General features: G+C 30.3%; 3 protein-coding genes across 3 annotated transcripts; 1 reads left to right on the top strand and 2 right to left on the bottom strand.

Annotated features, from left to right (window-relative positions):
- Nucleotides 1-4031: 4031 nt before the first annotated feature.
- On the bottom strand, nucleotides 4032-4250 carry MONOS_17132 (uncharacterized protein; the record flags this gene model as incomplete). Its single annotated transcript, XM_067870023.1, has 1 exon — nucleotides 4032-4250. The coding sequence occupies one exon, from the start codon at nucleotides 4248-4250 to the stop codon at nucleotides 4032-4034; it is 219 nt and encodes a 72-aa protein (XP_067732965.1).
- Nucleotides 4251-22154: 17904 nt separating this feature from the next.
- Nucleotides 22155-22487, bottom strand: MONOS_14173 (uncharacterized protein; the record flags this gene model as incomplete). The annotated part of the gene is made up of 1 exon (XM_067866953.1): nucleotides 22155-22487. The coding sequence occupies one exon, from the start codon at nucleotides 22485-22487 to the stop codon at nucleotides 22155-22157; it is 333 nt and encodes a 110-aa protein (XP_067732964.1).
- Nucleotides 22488-23997: 1510 nt separating this feature from the next.
- Nucleotides 23998-25367, top strand: MONOS_14172 (uncharacterized protein; the record flags this gene model as incomplete). The annotated part of the gene is made up of 2 exons (XM_067866952.1): nucleotides 23998-24526; nucleotides 25249-25367. The coding sequence occupies 2 exons, from the start codon at nucleotides 23998-24000 to the stop codon at nucleotides 25365-25367; spliced, it is 648 nt and encodes a 215-aa protein (XP_067732963.1).
- Between the last annotated feature and the right edge of the window lie 1947 nt (nucleotides 25368-27314).

Here is a 27314-nt window from a genome sequence, read left to right as displayed (position 1 = left end):
TTCACAGTGATTTCGAAAAATGAAAACTGAAAAATTAAAACATTTTTCAAAGATAGTATTTTTATGAATGAAATCTCAAAATTTGTTGTTTTGAACAATTTTCATTTTTTTAATCTTTTGTTTGTTATTATTCTGTGAATAATGTAAAAAAATCTTTTTTAAAAATGAACACTCAGAGAAATGTTATGATTTTTGTAATCACCCAAATGTGTAGTCATTTTTGTTCAATTAAACTTTATTCATCCATTCTCGATTTTTCATTTAATTTCAGGCCCCCAATTAATTCAAAAACTGAAGTGATTTCATCAATCTCTCAACCTTCAAACAACGCAAAATTAGAAAAACTTAATAATTTTTTCAAGCGTATCAAACGTTTTGCTTCATTATTTCTTTCAGCTTCCTCCAAGGAATCAAATATTTTCTTCACTTCTCTCATTCATGCTTCACAATTAAACAATGAATTGAAAAGAAAAGACATTTTTTCCAGTTCAAAGTGAATAGAAAATCGCAATAATGCTAAAAAAGCAAGTAATCTCACAAATGAGTAGACTGTATTAATCAGTCGCAAATCAACCTGTTTGTGTTATTATGGACGGTACAATTATTATAGGGAAAAAAAACATGGTAATCTGTATTGTTTCATTATTTCCAAAATCAATTCCATTATTTTGGAAATTTTTCAATAGATGTCAAACACAAAGATGATTTCCACAATTTGTGCAGTTCAATAATTGTTGATCTTCATTCCATTGGAGCAGTGGTCTGAGGCTTTTGTGTTGATGGACTAAAATCACAAATGATAACATTGAACAAACTCTCATGTCATGATCATAAAAATTCATTGGTTATATCCATCGTGGAAAAGGAACAAAAACCAATTGTCATATATTGTCTCAATCATCTTGTCAATCTTGTTATTGTTCATTCATTTTCAGAAAATTCAACGCTGTCGAAAATAAAAAACATCATTTAACATTTTTGTTAAGAAGCTCATTTATCTTCTAACCCAAATAAAAACTTCAAAAAATATTCTCAACATACATTAGCATTAAATGGCTTGCTTTGTATCAAATATGTTCATTCATTCGAATACATGCAAACACGATCAAAAAGTAACGCCTGTTGAATAACGAGGAACTTATATCAATAGCTTTTACAGCAATTCTATTATTACCACTTCAATTCCTCATTTATCATTTGAAAAAAATGTTACAAAACTGAGTGATATCTTTCTGGATGTGATTTCTACATTCACAGCATATTATTCTATCTTATCTGTTAAAATATTTTGTGTATAGAATTGACAGAACTCCCACACAGATATTCCTGTTTTATTTTTTTACAACACGTTAACAGAGAATAGAATAAGTTTGGATGCTAAATCAAATATTCTGAAACCACAAGGAGTTAAAACTATCGAAACAGCTGTTTTATTTTGGATCCAAGAGTTGTGAAAACTTTGAAGGGAAAAACAGCACAAAAAAAAAGGAGGCATTTCTTTTGATAAATTTGTTTTTCATTCATTTTCAATTTTTGGAATCTTCTCCTTCTGCTGAATATGAATTATCTTCGAGTTTTTCTTCTTCTGCCACATCAACATGTGCAAGTGAAAGCATTTTGGGTGAACACATCCAGAGTTCATTCACAAACGATTTATCCGGCTCAATTTCTCCATCTTCATTGCAATCTTCAGTTTCTTTATTGTCTGCGACTGCTTTTAGCGAAACAATGCAAAATTTTCAAAAAAGCTCAAATAATGTTTTAATAGATTTATTGAAATACTTTGAAACTCTTCGAACAAGCAAACTGTCAATGGAGATGGAAAAGCAGCCCGGACGAATCAGATGAAGAGTATGATGAAGATTTATTCTGCTTGTTATGTGCAAAAAACAAAGCAATTGATGAAGAATTTTCAAAATACACTTATGAACAAAATGCTATTGAAAAAGAAAGTTATTCGAGAAAAGAAAAGAAGATAAATAATTTCGTAATCAAAAAAAGTTGAAATTTGATGGATGAGGATGAGGAATATTCTTATTCAACTTAATGACTTTCATGAATTGCGGTGGGAACATGTTGATTACAACTATGTGAATTGATGTTGTTCTTTTGAATCAACTGAAAGATTTTTTTTCACGTAGTTTCGAATTGGAAGAAAATAACAATGTTCAGTATTTTTGACTCAGTGTTTGAAGATTAGCATAGCAGGATGGTTGGCAGTTTTCTGGAGACTTTTCAAAGTTTTGTTGTTCAGTCAGATAATAGACATAATTGAATGTATTATGTTTTTGTTTTTAATGTTTTTTAAAAAGTCAAAAGTTGTTAAATGTTAGATCTAATCACAAAAAAACATAGGTAACACAAACATGAATGGAAAAAGTGTAATTCATAAAATTCACTCAACGTTTGCATATTATCAAATCTTATCTCACTGTGGCGAATACTTTTGTAAAAAATCATTTTCCAGGGCTTGAAGAATTGAAAAAGAAAACGTTCCATTTTTTTTTTTTTTTTTTTTTTTTTTTTTTTTTTTTTTGAAGAAGAAGAAGAAGAAGATTTTGAACGGCTTTTTTTAAAAAAACATAAATAAATTTATTTTATAATTGGGAGAAAATTTTTGAAAAATCACCACAGATCAAAAAAATTCCATAATTATATTTCTATTTATATCTTTTTTCCTTTTAAATGCTTTAAGTTCCATTTTTCGATGAAAAAATTTACATTTGAATCCACCATAATTATGTTTGAAGACATAAATAAAAATTGAATATTTATTTCATTATTCAGATCAAAATTTATTATGATTTTATTGACACAAACGAATGCAAGAAGATAGAAATTTGGAAGGAACCCTATTCACAGAATTTTCTAAGGATAGAGTGCTTTTCAACAGAACAGCAAATGAAGTGTGTTTCAGTTTATTTTAATAACTTATTTTTTGCATTTTATATATTTCATATGGATTGATTCATTTGTCGTTTTCCATTTGCCTTCGCCATTTTTTTTTTATGGCAGATAAATCTTCATTAATAATGGATATGTCGAAATTTTTTTAAAATATTCCATTTGTTTAATTTTCAAATAAAATACAATTTTCAAATTTAGATCAAATTTCTGTTCCCAATCAGAAAAATTTATAAAAATGGAAACTACAACATTGTCAAGATTTTGTTTTCATAAAAGCGAAATATAGTGAGTGGAAACAGAAATTTGATCGAAATAGGAAATTTTTGCATTATTTGTAAATCAAACAAATGGAACTTTTCAAAAAAATTTTGACATATCTTTAATTTTCCCCAAAAAATCTTCATCTCCATTTTATATACAAAGAGTTTCAATCTTCATCTCAAGCGTCAATTTGTTCAACAACAATCAACAAAATAGTTAGAAATTGTAATCATCAGCATCTTCCTCTTCTTCCTCATTTTTTTTTCAATAAAAAAAAGGACTTTGTGGTTATTATTTAAGTGGAAGCAGTAACAAGGATTGTGAATAAACGATTTTTGGGAGCAAAGATGAAGCGAAGGAGTGAAAGACGGAATTAATAGGAAGAAAGGAACGATATTTGGAGGAGAAGAAAGTTAGCAAAGATAATTCGTATAAAAGTCATAGGTTTCATTTTTATCACTGTATGTTATCATATATAATTTATTTTTGTGAAACAAGGATTTTTGTGAGAGTGTTCAATAGCAATGAATGAACAAGGAATGCAGAAAGAGTGCATATTGTTCTCCTTTAAGAAATTGGAAGATAATACTTATTTGTACGCACGGAAGAATGAGCAGCCTCAAAATATAAATGAAATGAATGTTAAAGATATCTAACAAATAATAGAGAGAAAGAAAAGAAATTCTGTTGATAAGAAAAAAAAGAAGATTATGAAAAAGGATTGAAAGAGAAAATAGGTTGTTAAAAAATGAAGAAAAGAAATTTGAAGATAAGCTTTGAGAAGTGGGAAAAAAGAGGGAGAAATAAATAGGGAGAGAAATAAAAAATAGAAAAGAAGTGAAAGAAAAAGAAGCCAAGATATCTCACCCTTCTCCCTCTTTCTGCCGCGCCATTGCTTCTTGAAACTGCACCACACTCTGAACATCCCTCAGCAGGAGTCCAAAGCAGATCACCACTTCCACATTGTTCCTCACCTGCTGCAGCCCCATCAGCTCTTCCAGCGTCACTCTTGTAGACAACACCGAAAGCGTTAACACTCTTTTGTCAAACAAAAACTTCAACAGCACAAAGAGTCTGCTCATATTCTACACAACTTTTTTATTCTCAGACCGAGATAGAGGAGCTTACCTGTCTGAAACATGGCACGGATATGTATAGGTCAAGCGCAATTTGAAAAAGAAGCTGAGATTATTTTTTTCCTGCGCATACTCAAATGATTTCGGACAGCACCTTGATATATGGGATTCATCTCAGAAGAATTGTTGCGAAAGCGCTTGTTGAATCTTCGGATAACACACACACACACACACACACACACACACACACACACACACACAGAATAGATATCAGCTCTTAGCACGTGATCTTTTTGCACGTTGCAACAGATAAAGATGAAATTGATGGATCACTACTGTATATCGCATCACACAGCGTCTTTCTCACCTTTTTTCACTTCGATGCCTCTTCTCAGTTGTTATTTGACAAAAGCCTCTGAACAACAGACGCATCACCCTCCCTATTCTCCTACTTCATCAGTAAAGATTTTCCAAAAAATATCTTGAAATTTTACTCCGAAGCCCCTTCATGCACTGTGCTGATGCACCAACCACAAATTGGTAACGACTCCTTCAGAAAGTTTTTTCTATCTTCCATCAGTCACTTTGGTAGTTCCACTTCAAACTTCACAGTAAAGCTGAGCAGGGATAACGACATCTTTCCTTGCATGAAATCCTTCTGCACAAACTTCCAAAGCAGAAACTCCTCATCAAAATCGTTCATGAACAGCTCCATAAAGTTCATCATCGCACACTTCGCCACCTCGCCCTTCTCCTGCGACTCATGTTTTTCTCCAAACGGCTGCTCAAATGCAGTCCTTCCTTCTTTTTCCTTTCCTCCTATTGGAACTGAAGTCTATGTTCATGCCTCCTGTTTCTCTACAATTCCTCAAGCGCAACGGAGGAATACTATACAGCTCGCTGGTATTTCTTTTATCTTCTTTCTCAACCTCCTCTGCAAACTCGTTTTCGTTATATCCACTTCTGTTCTTCCTCCTCCTCGCACAATACCTCCATTTCTCACCTTTCACCTCTGCCCCGCCTTCCCTGCTCCCGCTAAATTCCTTCAACCAAACATTCTCCACCAGCTCCTTCACCTGCTTCATTTTTTTCATTTATGCGTTGTGCTTCTCACTCAGCTTCAAAATCTTCCTCTCCTGCATAAATATGATCCAATCCTTCTCTTGCAGCTGCTTCACCAGCCCGCTCTTCCGCTTCGACATCTACTCGTAATCACAGATCATTTAAAGTAGCAAATTGAACTAGGATCACCTCTTCTCCTCCTCCTTCTTTTTCCTTCTTCCTCTTTTCCTCCTTTCTCCTCTTCCTCTTCTTCTTTTCTCTCCTCCGGCGTTGCAGGAGCAATAGCGACAGGCAGCATCGCCACTTATGATAAACTTAGCACCTCCGCCGACAACCCGTTTTCATCATCTCCTCCACTTCACACACTGCATCCACAAACCATATCACTTCTTAATTCAGCTTCCCCATCACATACCGTAACTGCTGATATCGAGATCTCATCAGCTCTTTCACCAACGGAAGCAGCTACGGATCAAATAGATTATAACCCCCATTAACGCATTAGCATCCTCTATGAAAAAGACACTTCCTCCTCCGATTCCTTAACATCGACGCCGCAAGCGATCAAAGAAGCTTGCCCAGTGAAACTGAAAGTGACAATGAAAATTCCGTATCATTTTCCAAACATTTCAATGGCTCGTCTATTTCTCCTTCAGTTTCGGCTTTTTTTGTCTTTCATTCACTATTATTGCCTAAACCACCTCAGCCCGCAACTACTTCTCTGAGTCGTCCATAATTGCTTCATGAATGTTTGAAAAGTTGATTTGAAGCAATGATGATTGAAATGACTCCTCTTTCCTTGCCACATTTTTCTCTTCACTTCTCGTGTGTGGAATGAAATGGCAGATCAATGTACGGTATGTGTTGAAGAAGATAAAAAATGAAAAAATTAACTTATCAAATTACAGAATTATGAATGATAAGAGAAATAAAAAAATTGTGATTCATTAACTTTTTCTCTGTGAATGAATTCTTCAACGAAAAAAAAATGGACGCTTCATATCGATCATAATTATTTTTTTATTTTTTCATAAAAAAAAAAAACTTTTATTGACAATTGCATCTCTTTTATTGAACTGAATAACTATTTTTCATTCTTATATAGTTAGTGTTTACAATGGTGGACACCATCAACAACTGTGGACAGTTGCATTATATCAACAACCATTGAAAGTTGTATTTAGATAATTAACCCAATTATTCCTTCATTGAATATGAACCGATATGAATCGTTAATATCACTTATCCAACGATGTGATATTTTATAAAAAGTATTTTTTATTTACAGAGAAACCCAAAGAAATTAAATTCTCAAATTTTCTCCGAAAATTAAAAATGTTTTTTTCAAAATTCTGCAGAGCAAGTTGTTTCATTTCCGTATGTCTTAACAGTTTGTATTCATTGGGAGAATTATTCGGTTAATTTTCAAAAAGCAACTTTCAACGGTTGTTGAGATAATTCCACTGTCCACAGTTATTGAAAGTGTCAACCATAATTAACACTAACAATATGTGATTTTTAATTTATTGAAAGTGTCATAGTGGTATAATAATAAAAATAAATCATTACAAAATTAACTGATAGAAAGCAAACATATATTATAATTTATTTGCATAATGAGATTGCTCTGATAATTATTGTTAAAAATCAAATAATTGATAAGCAAAATTCAGACAATTGAAAAAGTTATAAAAAGAAAATTAAAGTTGAATGCGTTTCAGTGAAATAAAAAGAAATACTTTAATTGCATTTAAATATTGCATCATAAAGTGAATGATAACAATGAAATTTTCAAGAATAAAGATGTCAAAATCTAATAAAGGGAATATAAGAGCATATAAATAAAAAAAGAAATAATTAAGGAAAACATAAATCAGACTATTTTTTATTGTGGGACAGATCAGGGAAAAAAAAAGTGATTTTTCAAAAATTTTCACCCAATCATCATTTTCATTTCTGATTAGTTATGATAATGTGAATAAAAGTTGTTCTTTTTCTGTTTTCCAGCAACATTTAAAAAAGCATTTATTTCTAAACCTTATCACATTTCTTTACACATATCATCTCCAGTTCAAAATATTCATATCCCTATTCGAAAATTTTCTTTCTCTTTTTCAACAGTTCAATCAATTTAACCAAGAAAAATATAACTGTTGAGGCACAAAAAAAATATCTCAAGCAGGGCAGGAAAAGACTGGATTTGTGGATGTTCACAGCACTGCTTCATTTTCATCAGTTACTTTTGCAGATAAGTTTGCTGGAGATGAACAACTTCACAAGAAAGAAGAATAAGTGTTTTTTTGTGATGGGTCTTCAAAAATAAAAAAAAATGATTGAGATAGGATCATTGAAATGAGATAAGTGATTGGTGCAGACAGTATTGATAAAGGAGAAATGAAGGAATGTGCTTGTAAAAAATGGTTTGTGATAATTGAGAAGTCAAATCAAAAGAAGTGAAGAGTGATAAAAATTATTCAAAAAAAGTCAATGTGTTGCCTTTGAAATTAAAACAAAGTGATGTGATAATCAAGATTCCCGTATTTTGGAATCAGACTGATGTAAAAAAATTTTGAAGATGTTTTTGTTTCTATTTTATGGAAGAGAGATAAATACTGAAAATCTGAAAATGGATTGCTTTTGTTTGAAGAAAAAGGAAACGAATCAGAGGGGATATAAGGAGAATTGCGAAAAAATGGAGAATTAAAAAAAGGAGGAAAAGACAACAAGGAACTCGAAGAAAACTACATTAGAATAAAATATTTAATGAAATAGAGAGTGCTTAATTTGAAGAAGTGGATGATGATGAAAAAGATAACAAAGTGTGAGAATAAAAAGAAAAAGGAGGGAAAGAGGAAGAAAACAAAAATGAAAAACATATCCCATCAGATACCCAATAGAATGTGATTATTTTGAAGTGGCATCTATTTGTCTTTCTCGGATCAGTTGTGTTTAATGAATGGAGAAAGATGTGTGATAAAGTTATGGGTAATATGACCCTATATTTTTCATTTTCATCTTCATCCATTTCTTTTATTTCTTTATCTCTCCACATTATTATTATTTAAAATCCAATTATTTCATTAAAAAATGTCAATATTTGAAAACTAATTTATTATCATATTATTAAATTTTATTTCTTATTCAAACACCAAAAATTATTCAAAATGAAAATTTACCCATTACAAAAATAAATTATTTATTTACTTTTTCAAATAACTATAAAAGAAAATTTAAATTATGATTAAGAAATTCAGATTTTTTAAATAAAAAAATGAATTTCTTCAATTAATCAAATTTGCTAAATTTTTTATTTAATTATTTAAAAAATCAAAATTGAATCGTCACATATAGTGATTTAAATATGAAATTTTTTAAATTTTAATATTAATGATCGAAAAAACCAAATTCTAGATATATTATCGATTTTATCAATAATAGATTATAATTTGAACTGATAATCGTTATTATGATTGTTCGAATATTTATTCAGGGACTCAATAATAAAAATTCATTTGTAATTAACATTAAAGTGTGATATTTCATTCTCCACTTAATAGTAGAAGGTTAGTTTTGAAAATTTTTTTGTCAGTTATATTTGATATTTTTTCTGTATTGATATTATGGATTTTAATTGATTTGTTGCATATTTTTTTTTAATTATTTTTCTAATTTTTTATTTATTTGTTTTAACTTTAGAAAATATTTGTTTAAATGGAGATAATTAAAGAATGAAAATATTATTTCCATTTTTTAACAAGAGGAAATGGAGAAATTGAATTTTTGTATACTATTAAAAAAATCGCTGTTTCAAAGTATTGCAGAGAAGAAGATTAATGATTACTGAAAAATAAATTGAAAAAATTAATTAGTAATGAAATGCCTTTAACGATAAATAACAAAAAACCTATGTTTACACATTTTTTAACAATTAACAATAATTTTAATAATGACTTCTGTAGAGAAAGAATGAAAGAAATTTCCAGAGGAAAATTTTAAAGATATGTCAAAATTTTTTTGAAAAGTTCCATTTGTTTGATTTACAAATAATGCAAAAATTTCCTATTTCAATCAAATTTCTGTTTCCACTCACTATATTTCGCTTTTATGAAAACAAAATCTTGACAATGTTGTTGTTTCCATTTTTATAAATTTTTCTGATTGGGAACAGAAATTTGATCGAAATTTCGAGTGTTTATTTTTATTGAAAATTAAACAAAAACAAGTTAACAATAAAAATTATAAGTAATTTTTATTTGTTGACTTGTTTATATTCACCCAAGTTTTATTTCACACATCTTATATATAAACAAAATTCTTCATCACATTCTCACTTCCCGTGCTTTTCACAAATAAACGATAAATTGGAATGCTTTCCCTGAATTGATGAAATTGAATCCGAAAGATGATAATGAAGGAGTTTTGAATTCCTGAAGTTAGTCCCAGTATCGCACACAAAATTAAATATGTCTTTCTGTTTGATAAATGGGACATTTTAACCTTTTCAAGGCACTCAATAATGAAACGATAATCATGAGATAAATTATCAGAAAAGAAAATGAAAACATTCTTTGAATGTAGATTGTTTTTGTCAACAAAAAATGCTATGATTCATAAGTGAGAAATTTCTTGTTTATTGTCAAAAAGTCTATGAATACTCTTTTGTTTCAAAGGGATTTTCCAATTCTTCTTGAAGTCAAATATTGTTAACGCTTCATTTCTTTTTTAGTTTTGCTTCAGATAACGAAAATGCATTTGCTGATTATGAGCCAATTGTTTATGACTTTCAATTAGCTTCATGGCTTCATTTTCTTCTGCTTATATTGCCTTTCCTTGAGTTTAAAACGTCTCCTTCTATTTTTTCTACTCATCAAATTTCTGGCACAAATCGCACAAGTCGGTACGTCGTTTGGTTTTTGCAGGTGGGTTGTTCTTTTGCAAAAAACGTTTTTTTACATTTTGATGTTCTATTCTTTAAATTTCTTAAAAAGTTTTGATTTGGGGAAGTTAATAATCCCTGTCAAGGGCTTTGAAGTGTTTGTTTGATTTGAAGAATGCATTGTGCAAGATTTCAGACGAGAAAAAGAAAAAGAAAAACTTGTTGAATTGCTGGTCTTTTTATTCTGAAATGATGGACGAAAGTTATTATTCGAATAGATGACTTTCGAATTGTCCAAACTGACAAATATGCTCAAAGAATTCACCTATGGTGCATGAATGGTTGATCAACAAAGAGATTGAATAGAATGATTGGTTGTCAGAATGTTATTTTCGAAAGAAAATTCTTGAGAAAATTCTTCCAAATTTGAAGAGGTGATTCTGTTGTGTTTAGACAATGTGAATATTAATATTCATCTTGTTGTATTTGTGGAAAACAAAAATTATGGTTAATAAAATTAAAATGAAATGGAATTGTCCATGCTTATGAATCAGATGAAATGATAAGTCCCGATTTATTTAATGATGAAGTGTATGATGAAAATGATAGAGCTTATAAACAATATCTGTTAAATGGCACAGGAGAAGGTTGGTTCGTTCGTCGAAACAGTTTGTCATTGTTGACTTGCTAACAAACATAAAGAACAGACCTAGATACTTTTCGAACATGTTCTGTAATTACTATTAGGATATTTTTTCAATGGAAGTGAATTTTCCATTGTTGTATTCAATCCAAAAAATGATTTGTTGTTAATGAAAATTTTTATTGAAACATTTATATCTGCTTATTCAGAAATAATCGACTGTTTTGATTTATTCAATGAAATCATTTATTGACTTTATGTTCTTCGATGATAAATAACAATTCACAAGATTGGAAAGAATTCAAAATTCTGCACCACATACGAACATTTAAAAATTTCCATGTGTTGGACATGATCATATACGAAAAACAATTTGAGGAAAATTTAACATTAATTTATCATCTGCTTCATCCACCTCAGCTGCCTCAGTTGCTTTATCTGCATAATCTGCAATATCTGCCTCTTCGGAAACAGCTGCACAAACAACACAAGAAGAACATATAAAATACAGAAAAAAATTAGAATACATTTGTTTCAACAGAAAGGAAAATATGAAGAAAGAAATAGATGTATAATATTTTTTTTAAGAATGAAGAAAGAATTTTCTTTTCCAACAAAATATGAACTTTGGAAAAATTTGAGAAAAGAAACATGTCTAATTAGAAGTTTTTCTCATTCTTGAAAAATGATTTAATACATAAAGAAAGCAAAAAATAGAACAGATACATGCAAAATGTGTTATCGAAAAAATAGTTTGGAAATAGAAATAAAAACAAATGAACTAACAGATTATGAAAAGGAAGTGTAACGAATTTCAAATAAGTTCGAAATTAACCAAATAAAGGAAAAGGAAAAGTTTAACAATAATTTTGATAAGCAAAGGGAGAATGAGATTCTAATATTGTTGGATTACAAAACAAAAGTGGACTCTTCCGTTTTGTAAGTCTCAAATATCACGAAATTACTACGAAAAGAAAGAAATATCTCATCTGAGAGTTGTTATTTATCAATCATAACACAAGGTTTATTATAAATCAAGTTTCCACTTTTTTTCAAAAGTGCTTTCAAAGGACAGTCGATATTCTATTGACTGTATTGAAAATGCACTTGAACTCATTCATCAATCATCATTTTTTAACAGATCGCTCAAACCATGGACCGGCTGCGGTCCCCATTTCAGGAATGGCTCTTTTCTGCATTTTCTTCTCCATCCTTCATCAAAAATCTTCAAAAAATACTCATCCATTTCGCTTTCCTTCTTTACTGAAGGTCACGGAAAAAGCGAAGTGGATGAAGAATTTGGGGTCCTCTCGAGAGAAACACGGAACTCAAGCGAGGACATCTCATCTGTTGATGAGCTAATCTCTTTGTTCAAAAAAAGATTTAACTCATCAACAGATGAGATAGGAAGTGCCTCAATCAATAGGCACTTCCTCCCATACACCCCTCGGCTTCAGGTGAGAGTCTCACCGAAACTGAGGGTGAAAGAGTTGAAAAAAAAACATTTATGGAGCAGCGAAGAAGGAAGAGATTTCGTAGCACCGTTTGATAAAGAAGGAAAGACTTGATAAAGATAAACGGATGTGACTGTTGCTTTCGAAAAAAGGAAAAAGCAAGAAACAAGCATAAAGTTTTTTTGTGTGTCCGTCACAACTGGGAAACAAACGCTTGCACTTATTCTTGGAAGATACACCAAAAATAATTCTAATTCGAAAAAAAATAATTCAATTTCGTAATTAATATTTCAATTTCGAAAAAAAATAATTCAAATTCGGAATTAATAATTCAAAATCGAAAAAAAATAATTCGATTTCGAAATGTGAATTTTTTTAATTTGTGGAATGAATAACTTGTGTTTTGGGTTTTAAATTCTTTTAATTTCTATCTCATCAGCAAATTTTGTTTATCAATATTTGAAAAATGATGCATTTTCATTAAAAAATTTTCTTTCATTCTGAATGAAGATTTATTGATTGAAGTTAATTTGAAAAGGAAAGAAATACATTTTCATGTTTAAAACCGATGATATTCAAAATTTTGAGAATGAAACAAACACATTATTGTGAAGAAATAATTCAATAATCGTGATTATTTTTTTTGTAATTTTTATTTGATTATTCAATAGAATGAATTTTTATTTATTTATTATTATTTGAGTGATGATTTTCGAAAATGAATAAAAAAGTAATTAAAAAATAGATTTATTGATTGTTTCATTTTTTAAAAAACAGTTTTCTATGCGAAAAAAAATTTGATTGGTTAAAAAAATAACTTTTCCTTTTCTGAAATCCATTCTCGAGAAAAATTAAAAATTTCGGTTTATAATGAAATTCGAAATTGAAATATTCATTTTCGATTTTGAATTATTAATTCCGAATTTGAATTATTAATTATCGAAATTGAATTATTTTTTTTCGAATTAGAATTATTTTTGGTGTATGAAGTGTCAAAATAATATCATTAACATTTTGATTTTTCGAGATACAATAACGAAATGTTAAAAAAAGTGTTTCAAAATGATGAACAATATTAGTCACAAACTCAATATGCGAGAAAATAGTTTATCAAAGATATTCGTAATAATTCGTCAATTGACAAACTTTGTGATTGTGGAAAAAAAAAAAAGATTAGATAAACACAAATAACGAAATACAAATTCAATAACGTTAATGAGAATCATTGTCAACCAAACAAAAATATCCTTTTTTTAAGTCTTGAACTCTTTATTTTTTTAATTATTTGTAATTATCCTTTTAAAATTTATCTAAAAAACCAAAACAATAATCAAACGATAACAATTTTTTCGAATTTCATGTCACATTTTATTTCTGCATATAAAAAATAAATAATGAGTTTTCTTTTAACAAAAAATCTTTGAATTGAGTAATTATCTCAATTTTTGAAAATAAATTATTTCTGAATAATCTATTTACTTATAAAAAAGATAATATTTAATCCAATATTTTGTATGAATCTTTTTTTTTAATTTCTGGAAAAAAAACTTGGCTATGTTCAAATATTAAAAATAGAAAGTTTTCATTTGTGAAAACAGTTATTTGATCAAAATGCGGTTATTTTTAAATATTTTTGAGATATAATAACTTTTTTAAAAAAAAGAAAAAAAGAATATTAAAGAATTGTTTTAATGAAATAATTAACGCTAATAAATGATTAATTACAAATTAGTAATGAATTGAGTCTTTAAGATTATTAAATGGATTATATTTCAATATTTCAGAATAATTATCTTCTGCAATTTTTTTTGAAACATGAAGTTATTAAATTCCTTGGAATAACCATCAAACTTCAACTTCATCTGATTTTGGAATGATTTCTTTTGAAATACATAATCTTTTCGACAAATTGATGTGAATTTTAATATCAAATTGCAAGCCTGTGCTAAAGCAAAACATAAAATACAAAGTCCTTATTCTTAATTGAACCTTGATTTTATTCATTTATATCTTTTTTTACAGGTAGACAAATTACATAAAAAAATAATAAAATTTATTTGGAGAAAGGTGAATCTAATAAGCAACATCAACCTTCGAGTTAATTGATTTATCTGTAAAACTCGTTTTTGAGGTTCATAAGCTTATGTGTATCATTTTTAACTTTATTTTGCAAATGTTCAACAAACAATGAATTAAAAAGAATCAATGACATTTATGTCTGCTTTTTTTATTTTTTTAATTTTTTTTTTATTTTTTATTTTTTTTTTTATTTTTTATTTTTTTTTTTATTTTTTATTTTTTATTTTTTATTTTTTATTTTTTATTTTTTATTTTTTATTTTTTATTTTTTATTTTTTATTTTTTTTGTGTGTGTGTGTGTGTTAAAATGTCTTTTCTTATATTCATTTGAAATAAAAATAAATTTAACTTTTAAAATTTATAACATTGATAATAAATGCTTGCATAATTAAGATTTTAAAACTGGAAAAAGGATGTTTTGGTGTCAAGTGGATAGAAAGTGGAACAACAAATGTTCCCTGCTTTGAAGGAGCTGATCCAATTTCAAGCGAGGCAGCTTATCAACGTGATAGACTTGCTGATGCGGTGCTAATGATCATCGCTGTGTTGCAAGAGGCAAGATACACACGCATTCAGGCAGAATATGGTTTCAAAACAGCTAGAGTTCTGAACGACGGTTCAGAAGATCCTCTTATTACTTGTGACAAACTAGAAATCATCAAACCTATTCTTGAAGCCAAACGCTCATCACCGAAATCACAACCAAAAAGAAGGATAACGAGAACAAGATTTTTTCTCGTTCAAGCCCGCTTCTGCGGTCCTCTACAAAAAACATTTTCCAGGAAAGCTTGGGGAAAGAAAAAAAAGTGGGCTGAAGAACTCGTTTGTTTTCCGAGGAGTGAAAAAAGATCGGTGTCGCAAATGCAATATCAGAAGGAATATGCCCCGAATGGAAGGGAAACCAAACAAAAAACAGATTAATGAGAGAAGTGTAAAAGAACAAGGGCTTTCTCGGAGGTTATAAGAAGGAGTCGTCCTGTTCCGCTTGGATAAAGGAAGGTTATGCAACAGATATCATATTCAAAATGGACAGGAAGAATGTCAACAACTTGGGAAATATTTTATTTCATACCGAAGAAAGATGGAAATGCTAACAAATACTGGACTTCCGTCTTTCAAATACAGCTCTGAAAAACATCCAGTTCAAAGTGGAAGATTACAGGACAGTGTAAAGACTCCTCGAGAACAACGATTTCTCCACCACGTTGGATTTATCTTAAGAATATTTCCTCGTCCCATTTCACGATTTGTTTGTTCCGTTTCTCACATTCTCCTTTCACGAAAAAGCATTCACTTTTCGCGGCATTCCATTCGTATGCAAGGATGCTCAACGAATCTTCACGCAACTGATTAGAAAGAAATGACAACTCATCAGAGATCAATGGGATGTAAAATTAATGTCATGCTTGGAATAAGTTATCCATGTTTTTCAAGATCCAATCTATCTTACAGAAGCGATGAGCAAAGTGAAGAAATGGCGTGCATAGCTTGGACTTATTATCAATATGGAAAAGAGCAGCGTTATTCCTAATAAAGGCTAGAAAGATCAGGAGATTACCCGATTACACTGAAGAGAATGGAGGTGGCTCAGAAGCAGTCGAATGTCAAAATAGAGCAGGACACATTCGCAAGCACAGGAAACAACAAAGCACAAATTTAATTTCGACCAGGAAGTCCCTTCGCAGAGGATGGATTGGCCGTAAGTTGGAAATATATAGTGACTCTTGTGCATCCCCCCGTTCCGCTTATCCTTCCGAGTCTGAGGATGATTTGGAGAGAGAGAAAGAGAGAGAGAGAGAGCAAGAGCAGTTATTCAAATTCCAGCCTGAAGAGATCAAATCTGGACACCTCTGTTTAAAAGAATGATGACACGGTTCGTATATTGGAAGAATTCGCAAACTATTCTTCAACCAAAACCAGGTTTAAAGAGAACAGGAGCATCCCTCCCACCAGGAGGTAACATTGCGGGGAGACTAAATTGGTGATGGAAATCGGGGAGGAATGGTAGACCCGTGGGCTAAAAAGGTTCAATGTTTCGGATCTCATTATCTCTGAGTCTCGTAACAGCATCGCTTCCACAACTTAGTCATCATAAACGTTCAGCTTTGCTCATTTTTCACAGGCATTGGAGGAAGAGGGATATGGAGACTTTCCGAAGGAATTCAGCGACTGGACACAGATCTGTGCTAACATTTTCATAAAGTTGAGAGATAAAGGTTTTCCATATTCATGTCTTTGCACAACGAGATCCGCGGTCTCGTTATTCACCAGAATCAGTTACGGAGAAAACCTGGGACAAGTCCCGCTGATAGAGACATTATTCCGCTCGTTCCATCGATCTCACATTCCAAGGAAACCTTATACATCTATGTGGTCTCCTTCAATAGTATTTGGCTATTACAATCGCATGCCTCCAAATAAGGAATTATCGTTCTTCGATCTGACCGTTAAATGCATTATCCTGTTAATTATTTTCACAGCATGCGGCTTCCGAGAGATGGAAAGAATATCGATAAACCAATCCGTTGTACAAGAGGATTCCATCCACCCATTCACGAATTTAAAAACAGCTCTTTTCACACTCATATATAACAGTTCCAATTTTGAAAAGCACGGATGAAAAGGTTTCAGCAGGAAGAGCTGTCAAATCACTTTGGTGCAGAGTTAGAATAACTTATGAAAATAGAGACACATTTTTACTCAACACAGTGCATCACACTCCGCTAAAGACAGAAGGAATTCGTAAGTTGGCCCGCCTTGGAATGACTCAGATTGGGATTCCAGGTGAATATCGACGTTTCACTCTCAAGCATGCAGCTATTTCAGCACTATTGTACAAAGAAGTCCCAAAAGCAATTGTGGCAAGGCACGTACGTATGTCCCCCATCTCGCACGCACCTTTTATTTCATCCTTCAATACAAATTTAGCTTCAAGAATGGTAGACACCTTGTTGTCAACGTGCGTCAACAGGAAACTTCAAAGCCAACTGTGCTTGCCGGATAGAAATAATTATGCTCAACCAGTGCAAACTTCATCTTCGAATTTTCCAAAGGCCTCTGAAGGAGAAACAATATTCCCCAATTAGGTTGAAGAACCAGGCGAAGAAAATCGTGATAACAAGGAGATTCTTGTGGAAAGAAATCAAAAAGGAACAGTTGCAATTCTGGAAACAATGATTGGAGTCAGAACTTTACATGCAAGAAGGAAATTCAAACTATTTCTTCCCGAAAACCAGTAAAAGTTTTAAAACAAGATCATATTTTCTAAACAAATGCATTCATAATCTTAAAAAAAGATTACCATCAAGTTGAAATGCAGTCAAAATCGGATATTTTCAAATCAAGCTTTGCCCAACTTTTTGTGAATATATCCTATTGCGATTTTATCCGATTTCGCAATTCACAGAAAAAAAACAAAAATTGATAGATTTGTTTGTTTGTTTTGGGACGATTTTTTCATTCTTGAAAATTCTTCACAAATTCGCTTTTTCAAATTGAGAAAACTATTTTTAACGATGATGTTCATTATTTTTTCTTATTAAAACAAATTTTTGGAAAAACAATAATTGAAATAATTAATCGAAAAACCGAATTTTCAAGAAAGATGAACACATCATAATATAAAATGTGAATATTTATTTTCAGCCCTGTGATTATATGCGATGGAAATTGAATGTAAAATTAGCAAAAACGTTCTCGAATATTAAATTGTTTATTTCATTGATGTTGATTCCATTCGAATTTACTAATTCAGGTTTTGAACATAATTGTCTTTTTTATTCATTTCATAAAAAAAATAATATATCAAAAACAAATACTGATTTTCCGAAAGAAAAATTGTATCAACCATTAGTTTTTTTTTTAAATTTCTAATATATAATGCAAACAAACATTTCCTTATTTTTATAATATGAAGGATGCAATTGTTTATTTTGTTATCTTTTGGTTTTGACGAATCGAAATATTCTTTTCAAAAAAACAGCGACCAACAAAGATATGAATAAGCAGAATAAAAAATATTTAATAAAAATGAAAACAGATGAATATATAACTTTTTATAAATAAGAAAATTTATGAAATAGATAAGAATAAATAATTTTTTATTATAATAATTCTTTTTGAATATGTGAAAAATATCAAAAGAAAAATAAAAACTTATTATTTGACTTGCATCAAGCAATTTTTTACTGAGAAAGATCACTTTTTAAACAAGAAACTTTTGTATAAAGAATAATGTGATATTGTTTTCGTCATTCTGTGTTTTTCTTTTGAAATTCCAATTTGAAGCTTAATTATTAATATGAACGTTGTTTTCAAAAGTTAAACAAATACATGAATAATGAAATGATTGAAAAACAATCAAATATCAAAAATGTTCTTTTTGAATAATTTCTCTGAACATCCATCGATATTTTAAAAATAATAAAAAAATAAGATTCATTTTAAATAAAAAAATTTAGAAAAAATTTATTAATTTTTGCTTTGATATTTCCCTTTGTCATTGCTTTTCTAATAAAAACAGTTATCTTAGCATTTATTATCTTTTTGTGCACACCAAAAATGATTCATATATGAAATAATTTAATTCAAATTCGGAATTAATATTACAATATCAAAAAAAAAAAAAGAATTAAATTCAAAATGACAATTATTTTGAGTTGTGGAATTGATTGTTATGCATTTCAAAAATAAAAATATATTCATTTTGATTGAAAATACAGATATCGCATAAAATACCTGACATCGCTCAAAATACCGGACAAGATCGATTTCACAATAACTGCAAGAGGAATAATTCTGACAAATTTCCTCAAAATTCATCTCATCAATACAAACTCATTAGATAAACGTGACTTTCAAAATATCTTCATTTATGCTCAGAGAAAATTAATGATTGAAATTTCGGATAAATTCGAAATCCTACTTTTCCGAGATATAAATTTTAATTTTCTCTGAGCACAAATGAAGCTGTCCTGAAAGTCTTGAATGTCACATGAGTTTGTATTGACGAGGTGTATTTTGAGGAAAATTATCAGAATTGTTCCTCTTGCAGTTATTGGGAAATCGATCTTGTCCGTTATTTTATGCGATATCTGTATTTTAATTTTGAATATATTCGAAAAGAAAATGAATTTATTGTCATTTTTAAAAATTGTCGTTTTCCTTATTTTCATCAAAGAAATAAAAAAATTATAGGAAAAAAATACTTATCTTTCGCGAATTAATAAATGTGGTAGAAAAGTCACTGTTACCGTTAGGTTATTCTTGAAAATGATATTTTTTTCATTTTTTTTCATTATGTGAGTTTTGATTTACAATAAGAGAAAAAAAATTAAAATAAATATATTTGTTTTTAATAGCAAATGAAAAACAGTTTTCATTGGGTTTCAATTTTAGATTGGAAAAACGATAACTTGTGATTTTCTATAATCCATCCTCAAAATATACTAAATTTTTTCAGTTATCTTGATTCGTAATGTAGCTTTTTAAACTTTTTTTGTGAATTAAATAGTAATGAAAACATTGAAAAATGATTTTCTATTTTACATCAAAAATGTGATAATAGGTGAATTTTTTTTTATTATAGGATAAAAAATGAGAAAAATTTTTTCATTTTTCCATTCAAATGAGTTAGATTCAAAAGAAATATCGAAGCTGCAGCTCTCATAATCAGATTCCCCATCGGAAGATTCAATATCTTCAAAATCATTCATGTCTGGATTGGATTCATCTTCGTTTTTAATTTCCTATTTTTCTTCCATTTCTTCTTATTTTTCCAATAAACGATCATACCAATTTTTTCTTCGAAAGGAATTTAGAGAGTGTTTTTTGCTATATAAAAAAGCAAAATTATCTCAAAAATATCTTTCTCTAATCACGTGTTTGAGGAAAAGCCCTCTCAAATACGACCACATTCCTTCAGTGGTATCTGTGGAAGCACAAGCAAAAGGATCCACATAATGTCTTTTATGACAAACTGTCTTATGAATGTTGCAACTTGTCCCCAAAGAAGAATATGCCTTTTACTCGTCACTCAAAATTGTTGTTTCCGGAAGAATGCGAGATTTTATGAGAGGAATGAAAATGCAGGCATAAAGATCATGTAATCAAAAAATACTCCAATTAAACATTTCTGAATAGTCGTCCGATCTTTCTATTGAACTAAAGATTTATATTTGCTTTTTTTTTCTCCAATTTTAATATTTTCTCCCTATCCACATACATTCATCAAACAACACAATCTTTCCTTCCCCATCCAACTCAATTGGATCTATGTTTGAATGATTAGCACAGGCACATCTTAATACACTTCTTAAATAACCCACAACCGCATAGTGAACTCCTATTATTTTATGAAAATGCTTTGCTGAAACTCCTTTTAACAAAAGAGATATGATCAAACAAAATTTTCCAAGTTCAATTTTCGAATTTGGCAATGTTGTATCTTTGAATGCTGATCTTTTTGCCACACTTTCTGCAGGTCCAATAGTGATAATTCTCTTCATAATTTTCCAGTTTCAACTCTTTTCTGTAAATTCTGCACTGCAAATGTTTTTTTGTTTGAATAATGTTAAACAACCATTTCCAAGCTCGATCTTCATAAATAAATGTGGATAACTTGTGAAAAACCGAATATTTTTCCCTTTCATTAGCTGTAATTTTCTGTAATGTTTATAGATAAAACTTATTTTTCACATTATTGACCAATTTTTTGATTTTTTCTCCGATGAATAAAACTTGTTTCCGCTCTTCGTGATACAAAAATGGGTGTTTTTTTTATATGTCGAAATTTTTTTAAAATATTCCATTTGTTTAATTTTCAAATAAAATGAAAATTTCATATTTCGATCAAATTTCTGTTCCCAATCAGAAAAATTTATAAAAATGGAAACAACAACATTGTCAAGATTTTGTTTTCATAAAAGCGAAATATAGTGAGTGGAAACAGAAATTTGATTGAAATAGGAAATTTTTGCATTATTTGTAAATCAAACAAATGGAACTTTTCAAAAAAATTTTGACATATCATAAAAAACTTCGAAGTTTGATCGTAATTATTTTTCATTAAGTTTGCGGTTTATTAGAAAATTTTTATTTGAATTTACATGAAAATATGGTTTTATACATTATTATTATTATTTTAAAGTCGTTTTTAATTTGTTTCAAATTTATTTTATTACTAATATCTTCAAATTAAAATAATTTCCAAAAAAAAACTCGAAAATTCAATAAACATTATAAAACATAAGTTATCTTGCTTGAAAAGCATGATAATGATTGTTTCAATACTCAATAAATCAATTTCTTAAATGAAGAATGTTAAATAATGTTGGAGAAAAGAAATTCTTAAACAGATGTTGAAGATCCAAAAAAATGTTGAAAACAAACAATTAGCGAAAACACAAAAACAAAAATATGATAGTAATGCGAGATATTTAACAAGAAATTTACAGTTTGCAGTTTCCTTCGATTTGAAAACAAATAATTCAAAAAAGAGTTTAAAAAGATTTATTCGTCAAAAGAAGTGATAGGTGAAAATAAAAAAATATCACTATTTAAAAAATTGAACAATACAATTTGTGAATTTTCATTTTTTGTACAAAAAATGCTTCCATCATACGAAAATCTTCACTTACTCTTTTTCATCTCTCTCTCTCTCTGTCTTCCATCCTCTTCCTCGTCTTTTTAATATATCTGGATGTCTTCCTCCTCAGATGCTCTGCTGTTGCCGCCTTTCTCAACACCTGCATCCTCACCCACTGCCACTTCTCCTTCCACTCCTCCTTCGCATCTGCTCACTCTTCCCTCTTCTCCTTCCTCGACGGATCCCTCGCTGTGTCCTCCTTCCTCTTTTCTGCCGCCGACCAGCCTGTCAAACTCAACTCCTCACTCCTTTGCGCTTCCCAAGGCAACCTTCGCCTCTCCAACATATCTGTCCATTCCCTCCGCTTCACCTGCCCTGCTCTTCGTGCTCTCGCCACTTCCTCCCTCTTCCACTCCGACGCTAACCTCTCCGCCCTCAGTGCTGCCTCGCCAGTTCTCGTGTTCGACGATGGCTCCAGCTGCTCCCCAAAGCATCTCAATACAACAGATCTCGACATTGGTGGTTTCAGCGTTGTCATTCTCATCTTTCTTTGTTGAATCAGTCTTTAAGCTCCTTTTGTATGATGAGTTCCATCTTCACCGTCATCTCTCTAGGCAAGCTTTGAAGTAATGTTCACGTCTTCATCTTTCAACTCACCAACAATGGCAGCGCTATGCAGAATAACCACTCCATACACAGCAACCTCATCTGCTCATGCACCGCAGTACTCAACATTGCATCGCTTTGGAATAGAGACTGCACGTTCCCTGGTTTTAATAAGTGGATTTTCAACAACGAATGAGTTCTCCTGAGCACCGACTTTCATTGCCCTTCCTCGCTCTTCGTATCTGTGCTTTAGGGCTGTCATGAATAAGTAGTTATAGATAGGATGATCCAGATATTCAACTTTCTGCTTCAAACTTTGTTGTCACTTTCTGTTTTGGTTCATCATCGTTTTCTCTTCAAACTTTTCATCTTTTCCATATTATCCTTATTTCATTCAAAATCTCTTCTTTCTTCCATTCAACAACAAAAAGATGAAAAAGATTCAATGAAACAATTAAAGAAACAGTTGCTTTTTTTTATCATATAAATAACTTTTACGAAAGATCTTTTGATTTTTGTTTTTGTTTTTCTTTATTTGTTTCAACATAAGTCCTGCAAATTATGACGAGTGATTGATTGAATTTTTTTTTAAATATATCGGCTTTAACAAAATATTGATAACTTTCCATTATAATTTCATTTTCTGGAGATTTTATTTTTTTTTTTCATGTTTAGCACGACAAAAGAACATCGAAGCACGCGAAAAAGACTGATAAAATCGGAAGCAATATATATTGCTGACATATTTGAGAAAATGCCTTACGAGCGTTCTGTTTATTTATTAAAAGCTTTTGTGCTTGATAATGAATTTGGAAAACTTCTTTTCCGTGATTTTAATAAATCATGTTACAGTTTGCATATTTCTTTTTGTATTTCTTTTATAACTGATTTAATTTTTATTTTCGAAAATGATATATTTAAACTATCCATTTTTAACAAATGAAAAATGCGAACTTTATTCTTATTCATTGGCTTCAGTTCAGAAAATCATTTATGAAGTGGAAAAAACAATACAAAAGAAAAATTTGACATTAACATTTCCCTCTTCTTCTCCTTATATCCTCTCAACATCCTCTCATTCATTTCAATCAGCTTCTTTTCCCTCTTCTTCTTTTTCTTTTGCGTCTTCAACATCTTCAACATATTCTCCATCTTCTGCATCTGCTCCTTCAGACGTATTGCAATTGCAACCTTCGTTTTCCAATGCAAGTGCTTCATATGCTTCATTTCCATTGCCTTGTTCGTCTCAGACTTCAACGAAGAATTCACTTCCAACATAAACACAGACATCTTTAGGAAATCACTCTGAGACTGCTCAAAAAGCACAGGTTGCATCCTCCAATCAATCTGATTTTTCAATTCCTTCTTCTTCTTTTTCTTCTTTTTCTCCTTCATCCATCACATTAATGCAGAATTTCCAGACACAACAGCAACAGCAATCACAACAGATGCAGATGCAACAAGAGCATCCTGCAGGTGCAGGAATGGAAGGCATTGGGATGATCAGCCAGCCGTCAAATGTGATGTTTATGAACAACTCAGCGAATCTACTGTCTGTTGGAATGGTAATTGGAATGAATGAAAGCATGGGCAGAGGGATAGGTGCTGGAGGCATGTCTCCGCATATCCCGCCAGGAATGCCGACGTATTCACAGCATCTGAAGGGGCCTATGCAGCACACAGAGATGCGGATGAACAGCGTGTATCCTGTCTCCCAGGAGAACTACTCGTACGGAATGGGGCCAGGATCTATGAAACCACAACAAGCACAGACACAATCTTCTCTTCAGCAGCAGCAGCAGTCACCAGGGCATCCATCTCTTCCAGGCAGCACCCAGCTCAATCTTCAGACGGGCGATGCTTCTCTACCACAGTCCCAGCTGCAGCCAAATATCCTGATACCTCGCACACAAGTCCCGCAGTCAGCGCAACAACAGAATCAGCTGCGGATGACTGGGAAGCCTCAGGAGCAAGTAGGTGCAGGACAGCAATCTTCTCTTCCTCAACTGCAACAGCAACAGCAACAACCTTCTCCTCAAATTACCACTAACATTTTCAAAGAAAGTGAAGAAAATGATACTTTTTCATTTACACATCATATCAATGATTTTTGTGTTTCTTTTGAAGCCACTTCTTCAATTCACATAAATAAAATAGAAGCAAAGAGATGCAAAAAACATTCGACTTTTTCTTCCAAAATTACAAAACAATCAAAAATGCAAAATTCTTCTTCATCTTCTTCTTCTTCATTATCTTCGAAAGTTAATTCAAGATCCTGTCTTGTCATGCTTCTTTTTTCTCAAAGAGGCTTGAAAAACAATGGTTGTATGTGCTCTCTTTCTGTCATTTGTCAATGTATGGCTTCTCTTAATCTTGAATTTATAGACATTTCAAAAATGAACAGTATGCAAAAAACATTGATGCATCTGTTTCGTCTTCATCGAATCTCTTAGTTCAATTTGAATGTGTGGGATGGAGGGCAAATAAATAAATTTTACTACAATTATCTTGGAGGGAAGAATCAGCCAAAAGAGCTGTCTATTGTTTTTGAGAGACTTCTTTCAATGCTTTCAAAAAATTGTAGTGATATTTATGAAAGTTTTCTATCATTTCACAAAATGTTGGAATGTGTTTTTATTGTCATTATTACTCTTTTTCAAGAAGGAATGATCTGTATAATGTGACAATTAATGTATCAGATGTTGTTTCTGGTCTTCAGAATCTATTGACTTGCAGTTCTGTTTTTGTTGAAAAGAGAAAAGGAGAGTGTGTTTCATGTCACAGAGATACACAGTTTACGAAATATGTTCGTTTTTAGTATTTTCCAAAAGTGCAAAGTGTTTTGTTCATCGTTGGTGATTTTTTTACTGTTATAGCTCCTCCTCTTTCTATTCATTTTGTTGATTCAGGGTTAGGGCCTGAGGAATAAAAAATATTTGATCCAAAGGCTTCCTTTGAAGATTCATTCTTTTCTTCAAGTTCTGTTAATGATGTTGTTGTTTATGAATTTGTTGGATGTGTTATTCATTCAAGTGTTCTTTATGAGAAAGGGCATTTTTTGGTCATTGTGAAAGAAGATGTTTCCAAGCCTAGTTCCATTTCAAAGTTTATTGAGCGTAATGACCATATTGTTTCAGAAATTATACCTGAAAAATGGAATGATTATTGGAATCATCTCACTTCAGAAAATTGGTGTCCTTCTATTTGTTTTTTCGAAAAAGTTGAAAAATCATAATGGTTATCATTTTTGTTTTTGATTTAAATTCTTGAGTATTTTTTCAATCAAAAGAAATTCTATCTTTTCTATTCATTATTTTTTTTGTTTTTTTTTCATATCATAATTACAAATCATTGTTTGAAATTTTTTGAAAACTCTTTTTTGAAAAAAATGATAATTCAAAATTGAATGATAATCCAGTTACTGTGAATAATTGAATATTAATTATTTTTTCCTTGATTAACTACAATATAAGGTTATTAGTTGTTTTCAAAAAAATATTTTCTTCAAAGAGTACTAATATGAAAGAAAAATAGATTTTTAATGAATACACATTTTTCAACTAAAAAAATCTATATCTATGAAAGAAGAAAAAATAAATAAATAATGTCATATTTTATTCATTTATAAACAGAGTTTGTATAACATTTAATGATGATAAAATTAGAAAATCAATTTTTTGTAATAAAAAATTTTTTTATGTTCAATTTTTATTGGGGAAAAAATGAATCATTCAAAAATATTCAGGAAAAATATATTTAAATCAAAAATAATGCAAAAAGGATATTTCGATAATATTTTGACATATTTTCTAAAAACAATTTATCCTTTCCAAAAAACTGATTGATCAAAACAGCCCATTATTTTATTTTTTTTTCGATTTAAGATTTTTTTTTTATATCATAGTCATGTGGCAAACCCGCACATTTGCATAAACCCGCACACTCGGGTTTAGATGAAAGTTTATGCAATTTTTATCTAAAAATTGAATTTCATTCTTTTTTTTTAACATTTCTTGAAAAGAATGGAACATTCTTTTCTTTGAAAACATTTTATGTGGGTCCAGCTTTGATCTCTTTGACGAAGCTTTCTCTCTTCCAGCTCTCTCATTTGTTTTAATTTTGAATATTCAAACATATGAAATTATGAAAACTATATTTGTAATAATAATTATTTCATTTATGTTGTTCAATTTGAAATCCACATGAAATGGAAAAAAGATAGATCAAAAGTCAAAAAGAAAAAATCGAGTCAAAATCAATATCAAAGAATTAATATTGTAGAGTTCAGTGCACTTTCATCCAAAAGCGCAATGTTAAATCAATTGAATAAAAAAGAGAATGATATTCTTTAAAAAAATTGTTCAATTTACGAAGAGAATTAATTATTCAAATTAAATGAAACTGAAAAGAAGAACTAAAGAAAAAATACATACAAAAATGAATGTTTTGAGTTGAATAACCCCAAAATAGAAAGAACAAATTGTTTTTGTTAATATGGAATACTTCAAAACATATAATGGTTTCAATCCCATAGAATATATTGTTTCATCAAAATTGTGTCATTTTTTACATGTTTGACAAGTTTTATTGGTGGCTCTAATCTCCACGATGATTGTTCGATTACACAAATATTAACCATTGTTTTTTCAAATTTCCAAATGAGCGAATTGCTTGTTAAAATTCTTTCAATGATAATTGTTTTTCATTTGAATTTATGGAACTCAAACATAATAATGTGAAAAGTTAGAAATCCAATAACGAGGAG

The sequence above is a fragment of the Monocercomonoides exilis genome (genome assembly GCF_001643675.1).
Source record: "Monocercomonoides exilis strain PA203 chromosome Unknown scaffold8-1962414, whole genome shotgun sequence".
In the NCBI taxonomy this organism is placed as follows: Eukaryota; Preaxostyla; order Oxymonadida; family Polymastigidae; genus Monocercomonoides; species Monocercomonoides exilis.
The sequence above is the reverse complement of the archived record's forward strand: the minus strand, read 5'-3'. Positions and strand labels throughout refer to the sequence as shown.